Genomic DNA, 18,533 nt, shown 5'->3' on the forward strand with positions numbered 1-18,533 from the left:
TTAAGAATTGAAAGTAACGACTGTATTGCACAAGCATAAACTGAAATGATTTGAATTTAATCTATTCTGTCCCCTAGGACAGAATAGCAGCAAAGTGACATGCTGTGAACAGACTGCATTTGAAATGTTCAGTTACTCCGTCATTGACTATTTCTGTTCAGTTAGGCCTGTGAATTGTAGTGTAAACAATTCACAGGCCTAGCTGTGAAAAAAGTTGTTTTGCTAAATTTAAATTTTTTTTAAACAAAAACAAAGTTAAAACTATTAAACTTTGTTTTTGTTTTATAGTTGTTGGTCTGTCATTTAGTGTTGGTAACTTTTATGGTAAAATTGTAAAATTTTGATTTATGTTCTTAAGGTTTTCCTGTGTCTTTTCTTGTTTTTTAAAAAAGTGCCGTATTTTCCGGACTATAGAGCTCACCTTACTCTAAGCAGCATCTACAAAGTTTTTTAAAACAGCTGGAAACGTACCAGGCTGGAAACGTAAGTCGCACCGGGCTATAAGCCTCTGGTATCTCCACCACTCTCAGTTTTTTTACAAGGACGCAGCAGAGGGCTGCATCCTTAATAAATCTGCTATTAAAGACGCAGCCCTCCGTCTCCAATGCCAAACCATGGATTTGTTTACGCCGACATTATGTGCAGCGGCTCCATTTCCCTCCTGTACTACCAGATCGATAGCCCTCAACTTAAAAGCTGCATTATATAAACTTCTTTGTGTTGTTTCCATGATGAGGGGGTCTGAGTTTGAAGAAATTTCTCCGCCGTGCCTGCTGCTAGCATCTAATTGTTCAAATTGAAAATCAGCACTTTCTTCTTTGATTTCCAATTTTGACTTCCAATGATTCACTTCCTGCTAAAGAGCCCCGTGGCGGTTGAAGAAAAATCCACAGAAAAGCCACACCAGGCTATAAGCTGCATGGTTCAAAGCGTGGGAAAAAAGTAGCAGCGTATAGTTCCAAAATTATGGTAAATGACAAAATCAGACCTCCTTTTTGGGCCCGAGTTGTGAAAATACAATCATGCATATGTTGCAGTGCTCCATGATTTAAGAAAACAGATGCAATCTTGTAAATTCTTCAGTTTACAGAAAGGATGGACTATTGGAGCAAAGCTGTTTTCATAGCTTCAATTGAGTGTATGTTTGCAACAAAGAAATTTTAACAGCTTGTAGCTGAGAGAAAACCTTGAAGTTCCAGATGAAGCTCTATCAGAAATCAGTTCTTGTGAGTGAGAACTCGATTATTAGTCAGCACTTAGTGAGATCTAAGTGCTACTTAGTCAGATCTAAGTAGCACTTAGATCTGTATGTAAACAGAGTGTATGTAAACAACATACACTGGAAATCAACTGGAACTGAGCATGTGAATTCTAACCCAAATCCCTCCCCCCACCAACTTTCCTCTCAAAAAGCTAGCGTGGTTACATAAAAATATAGTTGTCTTTGCTGTTTTCTGCGTACTGCTCTAATCCAACACACTCTCTTCCCATAGAAGAACAGCAGTTTGTCTCAGACTAAGGTTGTTCATGGTGTTGTCTAGTCTGACAACAGACTTACCACAAACACTTGAGGTGAAGAATGAATTTAGGCCTTGAAAAGTATTTTCTTTTTTTACATGTAGTTGAAATAGGCTTTTTTGACTATTTGTTATCTGGAATTGAAACATTCCTAGTGCAGTTTTTTTTTCTTTCATTTTCCTAGAGATAGCCTAATAATGACCCAGCAAAGAGACACTAGAAAAGTAATCAAACTGCCAAAATCCCAGAACCTTTAAAGATATTTTAGGCTTCTTTATTGCCATAACGCCTTATTGTGAGGTAGTCTTTTACAATAAAGATTAGTTCACTGTTCAGCAATCAAAACAAAAATGTATAAGCTTGAACTACAAAAAGACCTATAACAATATTGTAGTGTGAGAAGTCAAAGCTGATGTTAATAGAGAACATTTTAAGGAATGACAAAATGGCAACTTATGTAAATTATGTTCACATTAAGGTAAAAAACAACAACAAAATATTCAAACTAATATTTGTGATTTGCATAAAGAATGCTATTTATAGATACAGATGCAAAGCATAATTCTGGTTTATTTAGATTATGTTATAGATACTGCTAGGCATTCAGACCTTAAAACAAGGCAGACATGGTTGGAGTTTTAAGTTTAAATAAATTGACGGAGTCATTAAATAAAGTTGAACTTTTTTCAACATTTCTGGAGAATGAGGATATTCTTGGTTGAGAACAGCCAGCAATTCTCATACTGTAAGATTTCACAATATTCAAAAATATGTGTAATATTTATGGGGTATATTCATCAGCACAGCGTTGGTTTTGGGGAGAGGGTTTTAAAAAGGTGCCAGTTGAGATGCATCTACCTAAAAGTCATATCATTGGCTTCACTTTAAAATCAGACTCTGAGGTGAAATGACAGTATGAACAGGATACATTTTCATTTATAATTTGTTGATCAGCTGGTTTTCTGCTAGTTTGTCTGTCAGAAATGCTCAAAAACGAGTTTTCTGTTTTGGATCCTTATCTTTTGATATTGGCCAGCCTTGCGAATAGTTCCACTCCTTTTATTAGTTGTGATGAACTAATGTTTAAATGAACAGCTTCATGCTGTCAGGAGTGCTACCATGCATGAACACATTTGTAATTACTGTCCAGTGTCATTCTAAATAAATGATTGTTTCAGACCACATCAGGCCAATATTGCAAAAACTACAACCATGTCATATCATATCAGCACTAAAAACTAACTGAAACAGATTTTCTGCCCAAAACTGCCCACCCTGCTGGCATGGGTTCAGTCACATACTAAACAATGAGCCACCTAATTACCCACATGCTACACCAAGAGAACATGTAGCTCCTGATGTGGTGTGTAGGTGTTGAGTTACCTGAGGTTGAGGTAGGTAAGGGCCTGGAGGTTGGCCAGGCTGGGGGACAATAAACGCATTCCATTGTGGTACAGACTCAGCGTCTCCAAAGAGATGAACTGACACAGCTCCTCTGGAAGCTCACACAGGCGGTTCTTAGACAGATCTGAAACACACAAACACAAATAAACATTATGCTCATCCTTCAAACCGTTTGGTGACAAACTGATAGAGTTTTAAGTTTATTTATGTAGCCCAGCATTGGCTGTGTGTGCAATTCAAACGTACGTCACACCCAATCCTTTGTTCACAAAGACGCATCATTCTCATTCCACTGCCTGCATCTCTAAAAGCACGACCATGGGTTTTATTTGGGGCACAAACGCTTGCAGTTCGGGGTTACTGATGTACAAAAATATTTTAAGCAATTTTATTTTTATTTTTTTTAATAAAAACAAGCAACACTTAGCCAGGCGAGGTGGCAAGTAAAGCCTGGCGGCCCACCAGGCTCATAATACACTGGCTTATAATACAGAGGCTTAAATTACACTTATGATACCCCGTTAATACAACATAGCATTTAGTTTTCTCTGTTTTGTATGTATTGTGGGTTTGTTAAAAGCGCCACTTCAGGCAAAGTTTTGAATGCACTACTGAAGCAAATGCGTTCCAAAGCGTCCTGTCCACACACTGTCAGATCCCAGTCAGCGAGATGCATTTAATCCAGCGTCCAGGTCAGATGATATTCAGAAGGGATTTTTTTATTGATTGATGTAGTTGTCCTTACAATATACTACAGGCGTAAAGTTGAAAATGTCACCATGTAAATCAAAAATGTCACAATGACAGGCTTCAGATTTTCCATAGTTTAAAAATAAAAGGTAAATATGGAAAATAATCCATTAACTTGAGCCCTGATCAACGTAACTTACTCATTCTTTGGTTACCTAGAAAAAACCTGTTGAGTAACTTGCACAGCAGGAGTTTCAGGTTTCACCATCATGCTTAATGACAGCTTAAAAATAAAAACATCATGGAGCGAAAACTGTGGATAAAAGAGGAAAGTCACACAGGGCTATAAGCCGCATGGTTCAAACCGTGGGAAAAAAGTAGCAGCTTATAGTTCGAAAATTATGGTAAATGACAAAATCAGACCTCCTTTTTGGACCCGAGTTGTGAAAATACAATCATGCATATGTTGCAGTGCTCCATGATTTAAGAAAACGGATGCAATCTTGTAAATTCTTCAGTTTACAGAAGGGATGGACTATTGGAGCAAAGCTGTTTTCATAGCTTCAATTGAGTGTATGTTTGCAACAAAGAAATTTTAACAGTTTGTAGCTGAGAGAAAACCTTGAAGTTCCAGATGAAGTAAATGTGCTCTTGGAGCGGTCGTCCCTCCTGCTTTGCTCAACCAAAACAGCAGCAGATGTCTCAGCACTGCGGAATATTGTTGATCGGATCGACGGACTACTGACGTGAGGGCTCGACAGACTTTTCACAAGTAAGATGGACATATTACTGTGTATTTTTTGTGATTAGAATATTACTATACTGTATTTATGTCCACTGGCGAAATACCAGCTAATGCTAGCTATAGTGCTTGGTGTTCAGCCCCCGCTCTTAAAGCTAACAGAGATTCCGTAAATCTTAAAATATTTCAGTCATTCTCCAACATTTAGATTATCTGATACAAGAACCTACTATAGAAATTAAACAATATTATAAAAATCATAATATAACATTCACCAGCAAAGTTTACACAGGTGGTAATGGCTATTATTTAATTATTTAACTGTCAACGTAAGATAACTCGAAAATCTTCCGTTTTTGTTTTGAAGGTTTTCTACGACGTAAGGAAGAAGGAAGAAATGTCTTTAAGGACAGACAGATTCACTGCACAGCACGGATGAATCTCGTATCGGATTTTGGACCCAATCTCAGCTGCTGAATCACTCTTTAGCCAGAACTCGTAGGATGGAAAACATATATGTATATGTGTGTGTGTGTGGGTGTGCGTGTGTGTGCATAAACATGTGTAGCCTAATGAATATTATTCAGTATTAATCATTATTTATTTATGTTTATATATTTATATAAATATGTATTGATAAGACGAGAGCGGTCCATTAGGCGTCTGTCCTTTTATTATTTCTATGTGAGAAACGGCCCGATCTACGGAAGACGGGTCCTTCGAAGGCCACGAATATGGACGACCAGAAGAGAGAAGCTGTAGCCTCCGGCTAGCTGCCTAGCCTTCATCTCGGCCTTATGTTGCTTAGCAACCGTGATAACGTGAAGCACAGAGCGGCGAAGGAAAAAAACCAGACTCAAAGTTGTTTTTTTTTACTCTATTTCTGTATTATTCTTCACCTTTTGTAATAAAGGTTGTTCCATAATAAAAAAGAAATCTGTCTGATTCTAAAATGTTTAATGTATACAGGGGATATTATTCATTTTCAAATGCTCTCCAGATCTCAGGTAGTTAAATAAAACTATTATGTTTGAAGGCTTAACTTTAATCAGTCAAACCCATTTGCTCAGGAATAAATTAAATACTTTAGTGAACCAAAAGATTTTACTACTACCTGACTTAACATCTGTGTTCCACCTCCACTCATAGGGGAAAACTAGCGGGAGTTTTTATAACGATTTGACGGGAGACATGCGTTCTCTCGGTGTACCGAACATGGAGCACCCAGCCAGCTGACAGCTGGCGAGAGGAGCTGGCTGTTAATGCAGCGGGAGCAGACATCTCCGAAAACGTCGGAGCAATATTGGAATTAGGTGATTTATTAATGAACCGAGCAAATATTTCAGATCTATACATCTACAGTCTCGCCTAAAAACATTGTAAAAAATCATTTTGTGTAATTTTAAGTGTAATACAGCAAAGCTTATTTTGTCGCCATTGCTGCTTTTCTGAACACCCGCTTTAAAGGATGCAGAGCCTAAATTCGGACACAGCTGTTTTTTGTTAGACTCCCCCTAGTGGTCTGGAGCACTTCCGTTTTCAGCACTTTTTGTTTGCATCTCTCTATTTGTTTGCTGCCTTCGCTTTTTGTTTGCGTCTCGTTTTTTGTTTGCTGCATTTTATTTGTGGTTGTAGTCTTTTTTGTTTGCGTCTCTCTTTGTTTGCTGCATTAGCTTTTTGTTTGCGTCTCTTTTCGTTGGCTCCATTAGCTTTTTGTTTGCGTCTCTTTTTTTGTTTTCATCTTATCTGTTGCTGTGCGTTTGCACCTGTCGGCCACCGTAGTGTGAGGAAGGATTGCTTTGCGAGGTGTAAGCTCAGTAGCTTGAGCTGCGCCTTGAAGGCGGTGCTGGGTCCACTCAGGTGTTTTGCATAGTTCAATGATTGCCACAGGAGATAACAATTTCTCAAACATGCATGAAAGAATCAAGGGAACACTTCAGGTATGTTTTTGATAAGGGAATAACATTATAACATGATGCAACACTCAAAAAAAGTAAATTTTACATAATACTGTCCCTTTAATTCAGCAACAAGAAATCTGAATATTTCATGTCTTTCTCAAACATAATACCTGAAGAAGAAAATTCCAGGTGCAAAAAGCGAGAAAGGGACACTTGGACATATGTTCTGGGAATGACAAAAACTGCAGGCCTTTTGGAGAACTGTCTTTAAGACCTTGTCTGAGTCGTGTAATTAATATTTCCCCAAACCCTCGATTCTGCAATATTTGGGGTTGTTCCTCGTATATGCAGTGTATTCACCTGGCAAGCTTCAGCTGTAGCCTTTTCCACATTGATTGCCCGTCGACTCATAATCCTATCGTGGAAAAAAGAGACAACCCCTTCCCATAAGCGATAAGATTTAGGACTTGCTCTCAAATCTCAGTTGAACAACAGAGACATGTTGTGCATGGTTCTACCAACACATTTTATAAAATGTGGCAACCATTCTTGTGCCATATTGAGAGACCCTATTAGAGCTTCGGAGCGTGACGTCACTGCTGTAGACGGAGGGACATCAGCGCCATCTTTGGGGTCCTCTCTGTTAAACATAACCGACAAAATCAACAGTCTCGCAAATTTTTTTAATCCAAGTTACTTAAAATAATTTAGCTATGGTACAAACTTCCTGCGTTATTGTCTGTAATGTCCGATCACAGGACTGAAACGGTAAAAAGATGGAAAACGGACTTTCGTTTCACTATTTTCCTACTTGGAAACAACGCGAGGAGGCTAAGCTATCGGAGCTAACGAAAAGAACACAAATGTCCTGGGTGTCAGCGGTTGAGACGTCCTGATATTACGTTCTCCAACATCCCCAGATACCTACAAGTTTGCTCCAAACATTTCCATTCTGGTGAGTGTCTAAATTTGCTTTGTTGGTGTTGCGTCATATTTTTTTTAGAGGTGTGCCGATCGATCGGCCGATTTTCGTGAAAAAGTGCATGATCGGTAATCGGCGATCATTGGCTCTTGTTGCCGATACCGATCGCCTGCATCTCATTTCGCAGCCTGCCTGTGCAGCTGGTCTCCTCTTTCCCTCACACTGCGCAAACGCGCAGCAACAAATCCTAAGCGATGTGGAACTATAACTCACTGAGTGAATGGGGAAGTTTGTGTGTTGCGGCGGAAAATTGAAGCACGTCAAAATGCATCAACACTACGAAGCTAATACGACATAAAAACTATGCCATACTTGACGGAGTTTGGCTACATCGAGGCTCACTGCAGTAAAAAAGACATATGGAGGATCAGATAGCAGGTAAAGCTACAACAGCGCACAGCTACAAACACTCACCCGGATTAGCATGACGGTCAGAAAGCTAAACAAATAACCCGCAAAATTATTTAAGTCTTCGAGATGTAAGACGCTGGTTCTGATCTCGCTGTTGAACCGTTGCTACGCGCTACAGGTAGTAATATTTCACAGACGGAGCGCCGCTTCTGCTCCACCTGGTAGTGACTCTCACACCGAACCTGTTTAAAGCTGCAGCATCTAACCTAAAAAAAATAAATTTTACATACGTATTAAAACTTTCGCTGTCCTAACATGAGACAAATAATCTCTGAAAAAATAATCTATCTCCTCCCTGTTCTACATAATTACTCCGCTCAGTCAGAAACAGCCACTCAGAACTAGCAGTAATCAGCTAGCCACCATGCTATCAGGAAGTTTTCATTCAGTAACTCTGGATTGTTTATTGTAATGGAACCTGTATTTGCCTTTGAATGTTAAGTTTTATACTTGAATTTTTTGGCAATGTTGAGAGGTTTTATTTTGGCTCTTTGCATTATTTAGCCTCTACAATTTGCCTTTACAATTTGCAGAATGCCTGTTTTGTTAGGCCCAATTGTAATTCTAGTGTTTCTTATTCTTATGCTTCCATAAAATGAATTGGCTTTTTGGGGGCTTTATCATATTCAAAAACTCGCCAAACTTCACAGAAAAATGTCCCCCTAGCAGAAGTGGGTGTGGCCAAACTGCCCTAACGTGAGTTGGGGGAAACCATAGGTCGTAGAGATCTGAAACTCGGTATGTAGGTAGAACCCCCCATATCAAGAAAAAAAGTCTCTTGGAGGTACCCCCTAAAATGTACAGGAAGGTGGCCATTTTGGGTCAAAGGTCAAATTTTGGTGATTTTTTCAATTGTACTCACGTCGAACTTTAACAAACTGCTCCTAGGTATTTTGACCTATTGGCGTCATTCTTGGTGAGGATGTAGATAAGGGGTGTGGCAATAAAAGTTATCAAAATGGTGAGTTTTCGTATATGTTGAGTGGGCGTTCCTAGGCACCAAAGTTGGCGTACTCGCCAAAGAAAACGAAACGCTACAACTTTCACATAAAAAGTTCAATTGGCACCAAACTTGCCATGAGTGATCCTGTTGGGATGCCTGACGATCCTATGTCATCATAGTCTGACCTCACCTAAGCCCCGCCCCCTCAGAACAAGAAGTGACTTGTTTTTTACTTGGAAAGCTCCAACTCTGGCTCGTTTGACCTAATCAAGATAATCTTGTGTCATATGACTGATAAGTTGGTCTCACTTGCTTTAAAGCAACAATAGTTTTTAGAGGAGGGCGTGGCCATGGCGAAGTCAGAGGTCACGCCACTGGCATACGTTTGGCTCTAGATTCCACATGTTTCCGCCCAGCTGCACCAAACACAATAGGATCGAACCTTGTGGGCCCCTCGACAGGAATCCATAACAATATTTTGTGGGCGTAGCCTAATTTCTCTACAGCGCCCCCTAGAATTATTTAAATGATTAGCCCCAAAACATGCTTTAACCTAGAAATATTAAACTTGATACACATGTATATCTTTTCAGGACCTACTAAAAAGTCTCTTGGAGCCATGGTCAAAACCCAAAAGGAAGTCGGCCATTTTGGATCAAAGCCGCCATTTCCTTTTTTTCAGTGACGTCGAATCTGATCAAACTCCTCCTACAGTTTTTTAGATACAGACTTCAAACTCAATCAGCAGACAGTTGAGACATTAAAGGTAAAAAGTTATCACAGGAATTTTTGTAAATCAAAGCATGTGGGTATGGCTAAGTCCCAAACTTTGACTATTCGCCATAAAACATCAAACTGACATAACTTCCACATAGAAGGTCACAGCTGCATCAGACTTTCTATATCTCACTACTGACCAGCGCTCATCACATTGTCATGGTCAGATGATGACATCACCTTAGCCCCGTCCACTTCCGACAGAAAGTCACCTGTTTTTTCTTATGTATGTCTTACTTTTACTGTTATTCATATGGAATTAATCATCTGCCACCTGACATGAAATGACTTGATGATGAACTCTGTAAATGCTGGCTGACCCATGGGGGCATGGCCAAATTGCTGTCCCTCGCCCAATGCACACAATTGTCTCTAAATAACACACGCGTCTTCCGATTGGCACCAAACTGGATATGTATGACCTTTGTTCACCGCTAAACAGCCCAAAAGGATTGAATTGTAATTTCACTCCACTGCGCCCCCTAGGTCATTCCATCAGCTATATCTCCTCTCTACAACGACCAATCTGCACCAAATTTGTGGTGTGTCGCCAGGGAACCATGGTGACACACCACAACCATGAGAGCTTCAACTGCGCTTCAGTTGAACCATGAGAGCTTCAACTGAAGCACAGTTGAAGCTCTCGCGCTTCAACTGCGCGAGAGCGTACGCGGTGGCAGGCGGGCGGCGGTGCTGGATGCCCCGCGGTGGCTATAGGCCGGAGCGGCGCTTGGCTGCGAGGGCCGCTTGAGGCTCCGCGGAGCTTTAATTTAGTTTTCTTCTTGGAAAAAGTTATTAAAAACAAGTTTTTGTCTAAATTAAGGTGAGTTCATGGTTCCTTTTTCCCCATAATGTAACCGGTAGAGTTTATGATAAAAAAAAAAAAATAATTATGTGATTGGTATCGGTGATCGGCCCTCATGAGTAATCGGTATCGGCAGGAAAAAACCTGATCGGCACATCTCAAATTTTTTTTGCTATGATTTTGTTTATGTAGCATGGTCCGAGTTTTGTCAGTGGACATCGGGGTTATTACATTTTTGTGAAGTAAACTATTTTACTAGTGTTATCAAATTTACAGCATTAATACTGATGTGTGTTCTGATATGTCCTCTTGAAGGCAAATCGACTTATGAAATGGATGAGCTCAATCCAGACTGGGGTCCAGCGCTGAATACGAGTCACTTCGAGGTAAACTCCACAACATCGGACTGACATGGACTTCAATTAAAGAGGCAATACAGCAAGACCATGGTGGATCAACAAGTTACAGAGGCAACTGTGTCTCCAGCTGGAGACGCCTCTCCACTTGGAGAGGCTGGAGACGCTGAGGAAGAAATCCCACGAGAGAAGGTCAGCAAGGCTGCAGACTCTGAACATGAACCATTTGTGTTGAAATACAGTTGGAAGTGGCTGTTTTCTCTCATTTAATAATTTCATGTATTAAACATTCATGAATTGTTTGATTCAAGCACTTCAAGTTGCATGTAAACAGGTCTTCACCTGTTTACAGGTGTAAGTAAAAACGTGATTTTTACTTAAATCACGTTTTAAGTAAAAAATTTATATTTAAAATATTTCAGGTAATAAACATAAGAATATTTTTTTAAATCAATATTTTATGTGATTCAAGTAAACAATTATATAATCAGACATCTGTCAGGTCACTGGGTTTGTTTTGCTTTTAATTTTATTTAGTTTCATGTTTTAATTCACTTTAGCTTAGCCCTTCATGGACCTTTTGATATTATTAGAGGTATTTAGTGTAGTTAGAATTATATTATTGCTTTTCCTTGTTTGTCTGAGTCCATGTCAAGCCTTCTTTAATGACTATAGTTTAATTCTATTTTATCCTTCTAGTTATTTCTTATTTCAGCCTCCCTGCAAGGTTTCTAGTAATGTTTATTTCTTAATTTGATCACCATAGGTTCAGTTGTTCTTCCATGTCTGAGTCTGCATCTTACTTTAGTAATTCTAGTTGGGTTATTTCTTTGTTTAGATCTTCTAGCTTCTCCAGCTCTGTGTTCCTTAGTTCTTATTGTTGTTAGATCAGCCTCGTTTCTATTTAGGTTCAGTTATGGTTTTCCTCATATCTTTCTCTCCAAGTTCATCAGGTTTTCTTTACTCTTAGTGTCTTTTGTATTTTCAATTCCATGTTTCCTCCCATTTGTGTTCCCAGCAGATCTCCTTAGTTTCCCTGTGCTACCTTCTCCCCAGCCCTCAGCAGCTCCTGTGCCAAATTACTCAAACCTGCTATCACTCTTCTCATCTAGCTAGGCCATTGTTCCAAATACTACCTCCCAGTACTTAAGCTCCTCTTTTTCAGTCACAACTCACCAGTCTAGCTTGTTACCCTGCTCACCATGTTGCCAGTTGTTACCTTTGTCATCCCTTGTGTCTCCTGTTTCATTGTGTTTTGGATTTCCTNTCCAACATCCCCAGATACCTACAAGTTTGCTCCAAACATTTCCATTCTGGTGAGTGTCTAAATTTGCTTTGTTGGTGTTGCGTCATATTTTTTTTTTGCTATGATTTTGTTTATGTAGCATGGTCCAAGTTTTGTCAGTGGACATCGGGGTTATTTCATTACTGTGAAGTAAACTATTTTACTAGTGTTATCAAATTTACAGCATTAATACTGATGTGTGTTCTGATATGTCCTCTTGAAGGCAAACCGACGTATGAAATGGATGAGCTCAATCCAGACTGGGGTCCAGCGCTGAATACGAGTCACTTCGAGGTAAACTCCACAACATCGGACTGACATGGACTTCAATTAAAGAGGCAATACAGCAAGACCATGGTGGATCAACAAGTTACAGAGGCAACTGTGTCTCCAGCTGGAGACGCCTCTCCACTTGGAGAGGCTGGAGACGCTGAGGAAGAAATCCCACGAGAGAAGGTCAGCAAGGCTGCAGACTCTGAACATGAACCATTTGTGTTGAAATACAGTTGGAAGTGGCTGTTTTCTCTCATTTAATAATTTCATGTATTAAACATTCATGAATTGTTTGATTCAAGCACTTCAAGTTGCATGTAAACAGGTCTTCACCTGTTTACAGGTGTAAGTAAAAACGTGATTTTTACTTAAATCACGTTTTAAGTAAAAAATTTATATTTAAAATATTTCAGGTAATAAACATAAGAATATTTTTTTAAATCAATATTTTATGTGATTCAAGTAAACAATTATATAATCAGACATCTGTCAGGTCACTGGGTTTGTTTTGCTTTTAATTTTATTTAGTTTCATGTTTTAATTCACTTTAGCTTAGCCCTTCATGGACCTTTTGATATTATTAGAGGTATTTAGTGTAGTTAGAATTATATTATTGCTTTTCCTTGTTTGTCTGAGTCCATGTCAAGCCTTCTTTAATGACTATAGTTTAATTCTATTTTATCCTTCTAGTTATTTCTTATTTCAGCCTCCCTGCAAGGTTTCTAGTAATGTTTATTTCTTAATTTGATCACCATAGGTTCAGTTGTTCTTCCATGTCTGAGTCTGCATCTTACTTTAGTAATTCTAGTTGGGTTATTTCTTTGTTTAGATCTTCTAGCTTCTCCAGCTCTGTGTTCCTTAGTTCTTATTGTTGTTAGATCAGCCTCGTTTCTATTTAGGTTCAGTTATGGTTTTCCTCATATCTTTCTCTCCAAGTTCATCAGGTTTTCTTTACTCTTAGTGTCTTTTGTATTTTCAATTCCATGTTTCCTCCCATTTGTGTTCCCAGCAGATCTCCTTAGTTTCCCTGTGCTACCTTCTCCCCAGCCCTCAGCAGCTCCTGTGCCAAATTACTCAAACCTGCTATCACTCTTCTCATCTAGCTAGGCCATTGTTCCAAATACTACCTCCCAGTACTTAAGCTCCTCTTTTTCAGTCACAACTCACCAGTCTAGCTTGTTACCCTGCTCACCATGTTGCCAGTTGTTACCTTTGTCATCCCTTGTGTCTCCTGTTTCATTGTGTTTTGGATTTCCTCGTTTTCCCTGGATTTTGGATTTAGTTAGTTTGCTTAGTTCATTAAAAATAACATCTTCATAAAGTACGTCCACCCCACATCATGACACAAACCAGATGAAAGAGCCCATCTTTAAACATTTTACATGTAATTAAACAATAAAGGTGACAAATTTTATGACATAGATCACACTTAAAGTAAATATTTCTTGTATTTAACATATTTCAGATAAGTGAACATGTAATAGATCCTGTCCTAGAATTTTATGTAATTGAACATTACGCGTAACAAATGTGATGATAATCTGAGGTTATACATTTTATGAACATTTTAAAAAAATATTTTTTAAATATAATTTTAGTTTAAAAAAATGTAAACTAAATTTTTATGCCTATATAGATTAGGCATAAAAATATGTATAATCTATATAGTTTAGTAGAATAATTTCACACAGATTTTGAATTAATAGCTGACATGACCTAAAAACTATTGAAGAAAAATACTAAATTTTGACTACAGAAATTGCTAAAAAAAAAATATATATATATATATAAAGTGTTAAAATGTAATAAAGATGAGTGTGCCTCATCTATACAGTCTAGTAGAACAATTTCACAGTTTTTGAGGTAATGGGGCACACGATTTGGAAGCTATTGAAGAAAACATTTAATGTTAAAATTATTGAATATGGCTTAAAATTTTAATAGAGGATAGTGTGCCTCATGTAATGGCATTAATTACCACTTTTTTGTATCAGTTGGTCACAAGACAAGGCATTTATTTACAGGAGTGTTTGGTTCGGAAAATTGACGGTTCCTATGTGAACCTCCGAGAGCTTGAGGAGGGACCAGTAAAGACTGGCCGAAATTAGCGTTCATAAATCGGCTCAACCTTGAGCTGAACGCTCCTTACTCCGCGGAGCTCGGAATATCCAGTATCCAACTTGAAAACAACTTCACTGCGGTCGGTAACACAATGAAAACATCTGTGTTCTGACTAGTTTGTTTTGGTCTGTGGACCCCAAAGATGGCACCGAGCGACATAAACGTCATACGCAGTGACGTCAGCTCCAAAGCTCTATTCAACATAAAGTCAAGTAAGACTTCTATTTTTTCTTTATTTTTTTACTTTGTTTCTATATCTATGTAATAGATGTGTGGATTTGAATGTATTGATTGGGGATTTATTTTGCTGAAAATCCAATAAAAACATTCAAATAGAAAATTCAAGGTGCAGCAAACTCCTCGTCATGGAACCGAAGTCCCAAATCAGAGGTAGATTTCATAACTAAGGATCTGTGGGCTAGAGAACTTCAGGTTCTAAAAAATAAGAAAAAAAAAACCATATTAATCTGAGGTAGTCTTATCATAAACAACATCTTTCTGCTGATTTGATTTTACACTATTTGTCAAATCAACTCAGACTCAAATGAAAGTGAGGGTGGAGCAGATTAGATGGAATAGTCAGTAGCTTACAGAGTGATAGTGGTTTTAAAAGTCCCATTAGCGCTGAGCATTCATTGACAGCAGGATGAGACAGATGTCTGTCGATGGCAGACAGCCTAGTGGCTCTATATTGATCGCAGTTGGAAAAGCATGGAAGAGAGCGATGTTCCGGTTTGTTATGGCCTCTGTGGGAACCTTTACTATGGAATTTAGAAAAGCATAATGACGTAATTTAAGATTATTCACTGGTATTCAGAAGTACAGTTACCATTTTTATACATGTTATCAATGACAAAGAAATGCATTTTGGTTTTGTCATTTAATTTTTAGTATATTTACACACTGATTTTAACTCGTTAATTTTATTCTAGATGTTGTTGGGATCACTTTACATTTTTAATTGGAATACAATACAATAAGTTATATATATATTTATATATATATATATACACACACACACACATATATATACATAAGCCTGCCTCTCACCCGAAACATTTGCTGGAGATAGGCACCAGCACCCCTCCCRACCCCAAGGGTGTACAGAAAAATAAAATAAAATAAAATTATATATATAAACACACGTATACACGCATGCATACATACACACACCTACACATACATATACAGTCATGACATAAAGCATAAAGTCAACTAAAATTTTGTTTTGCTTTGTTTCTATATCTATGTAAAAGATATATGGATTTGAATGCATGTGTGTGTGTGTGTGTGTGCATGCATGTTAATTCAATATGCTATATTCAAGCCATTGACATTAAAAACACATTGAAAACTACATGATAAAGAGTAGCAACAAAAAAAAAAAACAGCTAACTATATTTGTATAGGGCATAAGAAGCTCCACAGAAAGAAGGAAAATGCAACAGCAACTAAATGTAATGGAGATAAAATCATGGGTTTTATAAAGCATAAAAATGCAATCCTTTCTGCTTCACATTCTTCATTACTGATGAAGAGGAGAAAGTGTCCATCATCATGACTAGTTGTAACAAGCATTGCAAATGCAGCCATGCAGTATGCTATTTCGGTCAATTACAGTGTGGGGCTTTTGGAGATACTGAGTTTAGATGGTGTTGAGAGGTACTGTAGCCAGATTTCCCCCGGTCTTCCAGACCACTGTCCCACAGCTAGAGGTTAGCTGCCTGAAATAGGTGGGGGTGGACCCTTATGCGTGTCTGGGTTTGCTCAATGAGAATAAAAGGAAATGGTCACTTGTGTCTGAATCCAAACAGATGGATGTTCTGGTTCAGGCAAAAAGAGGAACTTCTTTGTTGTGAACTTCTTTTAAAGTGATGTTGCACAACATGGAGTAAAATACAACGTACGTCTATATATTGCTGTGATTTCACGATTCGATTAATTTTTATAGAGATTAAAGAATGAAACTGCAGGTGGATTGAAACTGCAGGCGAATTGGCTAAAAATATGACTACAGCACAGCTGAAGTGTCTCTAACAGACTTCTCATTCCCTGGAACTGATGAATGGTATAATAAGGGCAGACTGAATCAACATTGAAATCATTGGGAAAGTATGTGCTGTGGAATGGGAAGCGTGGAAGCGTCCAACTGGCTCTCCATTGTTCAGACAGCAGGAGGCTCACACTGAAGGGTTATGCTCTGTGGTCAGGAGCCAAATCTGTTAACTCAACAAAGCCCTGTGGAAAAGGGGAACGGTCACAGAAAGATGGTCCCTACAGATCTGGCTATCAAAGGGAGGGGCTATTTTGTAAATGATTGAAAGTTTTATATGGTGCAAACTGGCACCACCATCAGTGTCCATCCGATTTTTAATGGGCTAATTTTGTTTGCATTCCAAGCCTTGCAGCAATGCTGAGGTACACCTGGATTCCATTTTGTCTCCAAAGGACACATCCATATGACCCAGGCACTTCCATTTTCCTCAAAAGGTTCAAAATATTCTCTTCAAATCAGTAAATTTAAATAAATTGACTATGTCTATATAAAAACTAGATCTGTTTGTCAGTGTTGTGGTCAAGACCACCTAACCCGAGACCAAGACGAGACCAAGACCAGAGTGTATCGAGGCCGAGACAAGACCAAGACTTTTAGGGTCCGAGACCAAGTCAAGACCAAGACCGAGGGAAGTCGAGACCGAGTCAAGACCAAGACCAGCTCTACATGATAAAATGTGAAATATGATCAAAATTACTTCTCAAATTGATCTCAAAGTTCCATATTCCCATAAATAAACACATAGATATTAAATTTAACCAATGTTAAATTTAACAAACTCTTCGTTCTGCTTTGCTTCCATCTCTGTGCTACGATCCGCAGTGGTCTCGTGCCCTCACTAAAAAGATAATGCCCTGGGTGTTTACCCATGTTGCTCATGTCAGAAACCACCGTCTGCACCATTAAACGCAGCAATTGAGGCAATGCCCTGACGCTCAACTATGAACGTCAGGGCATACAAGTAGATACATGTATGCCAGTAGTTCCCAAACGTTTTGTCCTGCGCCCCCCCAGTGGCTTCCAAACATGTTCTGTCCCCCCCTACAAATAGCTGTGAGGGGGGGCCGGGGGGTCGACTTTTTGGGGGGCAAAATGAATCTATGTAGCTGAACATAGACAACAACTTAGCCTATAAGCTACTTGTTAACAAGCTTAAGGCGATGTATTGATATTAGCTAGCTAGTCATCTTTTAGCTAACTTTACCTGCATCAAACAGCTTTACTAAACAGTCTGTTAGTTTGGGGGGAAAATTGTGAAAAGTTATTTGTGTTTTGCTGGTTTGCTGCCATGATTCTAATACACCTGTGCAACTCCGCACAGCAGCAGCAGGTCTCTTTCGCTGCCGCACAGGTGTAAACCCAGCGTCGTAGCGTTCATGTTGCGTTTAAAGGCGGCTCGGAAAAACAGATTACCACATTTTAACGGATTAAACAGTTTTAACTGCTGATAAAAGTGACAGAGAGCACAGATATGGGAAGTGTGGAAGCCCCTACTGTATCAAATTGACAGAGGAATAACAGAGACTTGGCCATTCTAAGGTAAAAATCCAGCGCATACAGCGTTCATGTTTTTTTGTTTTTCTTTTTCATCCAAACGGCTTCCCGCAACCCCCCCTGCAATGGACCTTACCACAGGGCCCGCATTTCATTGGCTAATGCCCATTTTACGTCACAGCGCAGCTATCACGTGGGTTATCGGCTCACAAACTCATGCTAATGTACATTGTGGACTACCAGACCGACAAAGTTTTTGCGTCAGGACTCGAAAAATAATGGTTCTCCGTCAGTGGGGTATCTGTACAGGCGATGTCAGGTATCCTGATCGTGTTTGTGGAACTAAAATTCACAGATTTCCAAAATCTGAAACGGAAAGCCTTGCTTGGATCAAAGCTTGTGCACGACCGCATTTGCAGCTCAACCGTCGTAGGATCAATAAGAACAAAGTGTCTGCTGGCGTAAGTATTATTGCTTTGCTTTCTTCGTGTTTAGTGAATGAAAAAAAATAGTCAATAATAAACACATGAATTATGAAAACCTTTTAGCCAAGTACAGCATAATGGCAGTACCGATACAACTTCTATATCCTGAAGCCTGTCTGTTACAGCCTTACGATAGCTGAACAGATCAATATGCAATGTGTACCGTATCTGACATACTTTAAAGATTTTATTTCACCTGAAAAGGCTTTTTACTAAACTGTAATCGTGTTAGCCACGCTAACGTTTACTAAACTGTAATCGTGTTAGCCACGCTAGCTTTTACTAAACTG

At 38.9% G+C, this 18,533-nt stretch overlaps 1 protein-coding gene across 3 annotated transcripts in view; it reads right to left on the reverse strand.

Moving 5' to 3' along the window:
* lrch4 (leucine-rich repeats and calponin homology (CH) domain containing 4) overlaps window positions 1-18,533 on the reverse strand; it is an 80,997-nt gene that overhangs the window by 29,656 nt on the left and 32,808 nt on the right. For all 3 annotated transcript variants that reach the window (XM_008434913.2, XM_008434911.2, XM_008434914.2), the window contains exon 2: window positions 2,902-3,046. In XM_008434913.2, the coding sequence (XP_008433135.1) occupies window positions 2,902-3,046 (145 nt within the window). The remainder of the gene's footprint in view (window positions 1-2,901; window positions 3,047-18,533) is intronic.

This window comes from Poecilia reticulata, linkage group LG18 (genome assembly GCF_000633615.1).
Source record: "Poecilia reticulata strain Guanapo linkage group LG18, Guppy_female_1.0+MT, whole genome shotgun sequence".
Taxonomy (NCBI): domain Eukaryota; kingdom Metazoa; phylum Chordata; class Actinopteri; order Cyprinodontiformes; family Poeciliidae; genus Poecilia; species Poecilia reticulata.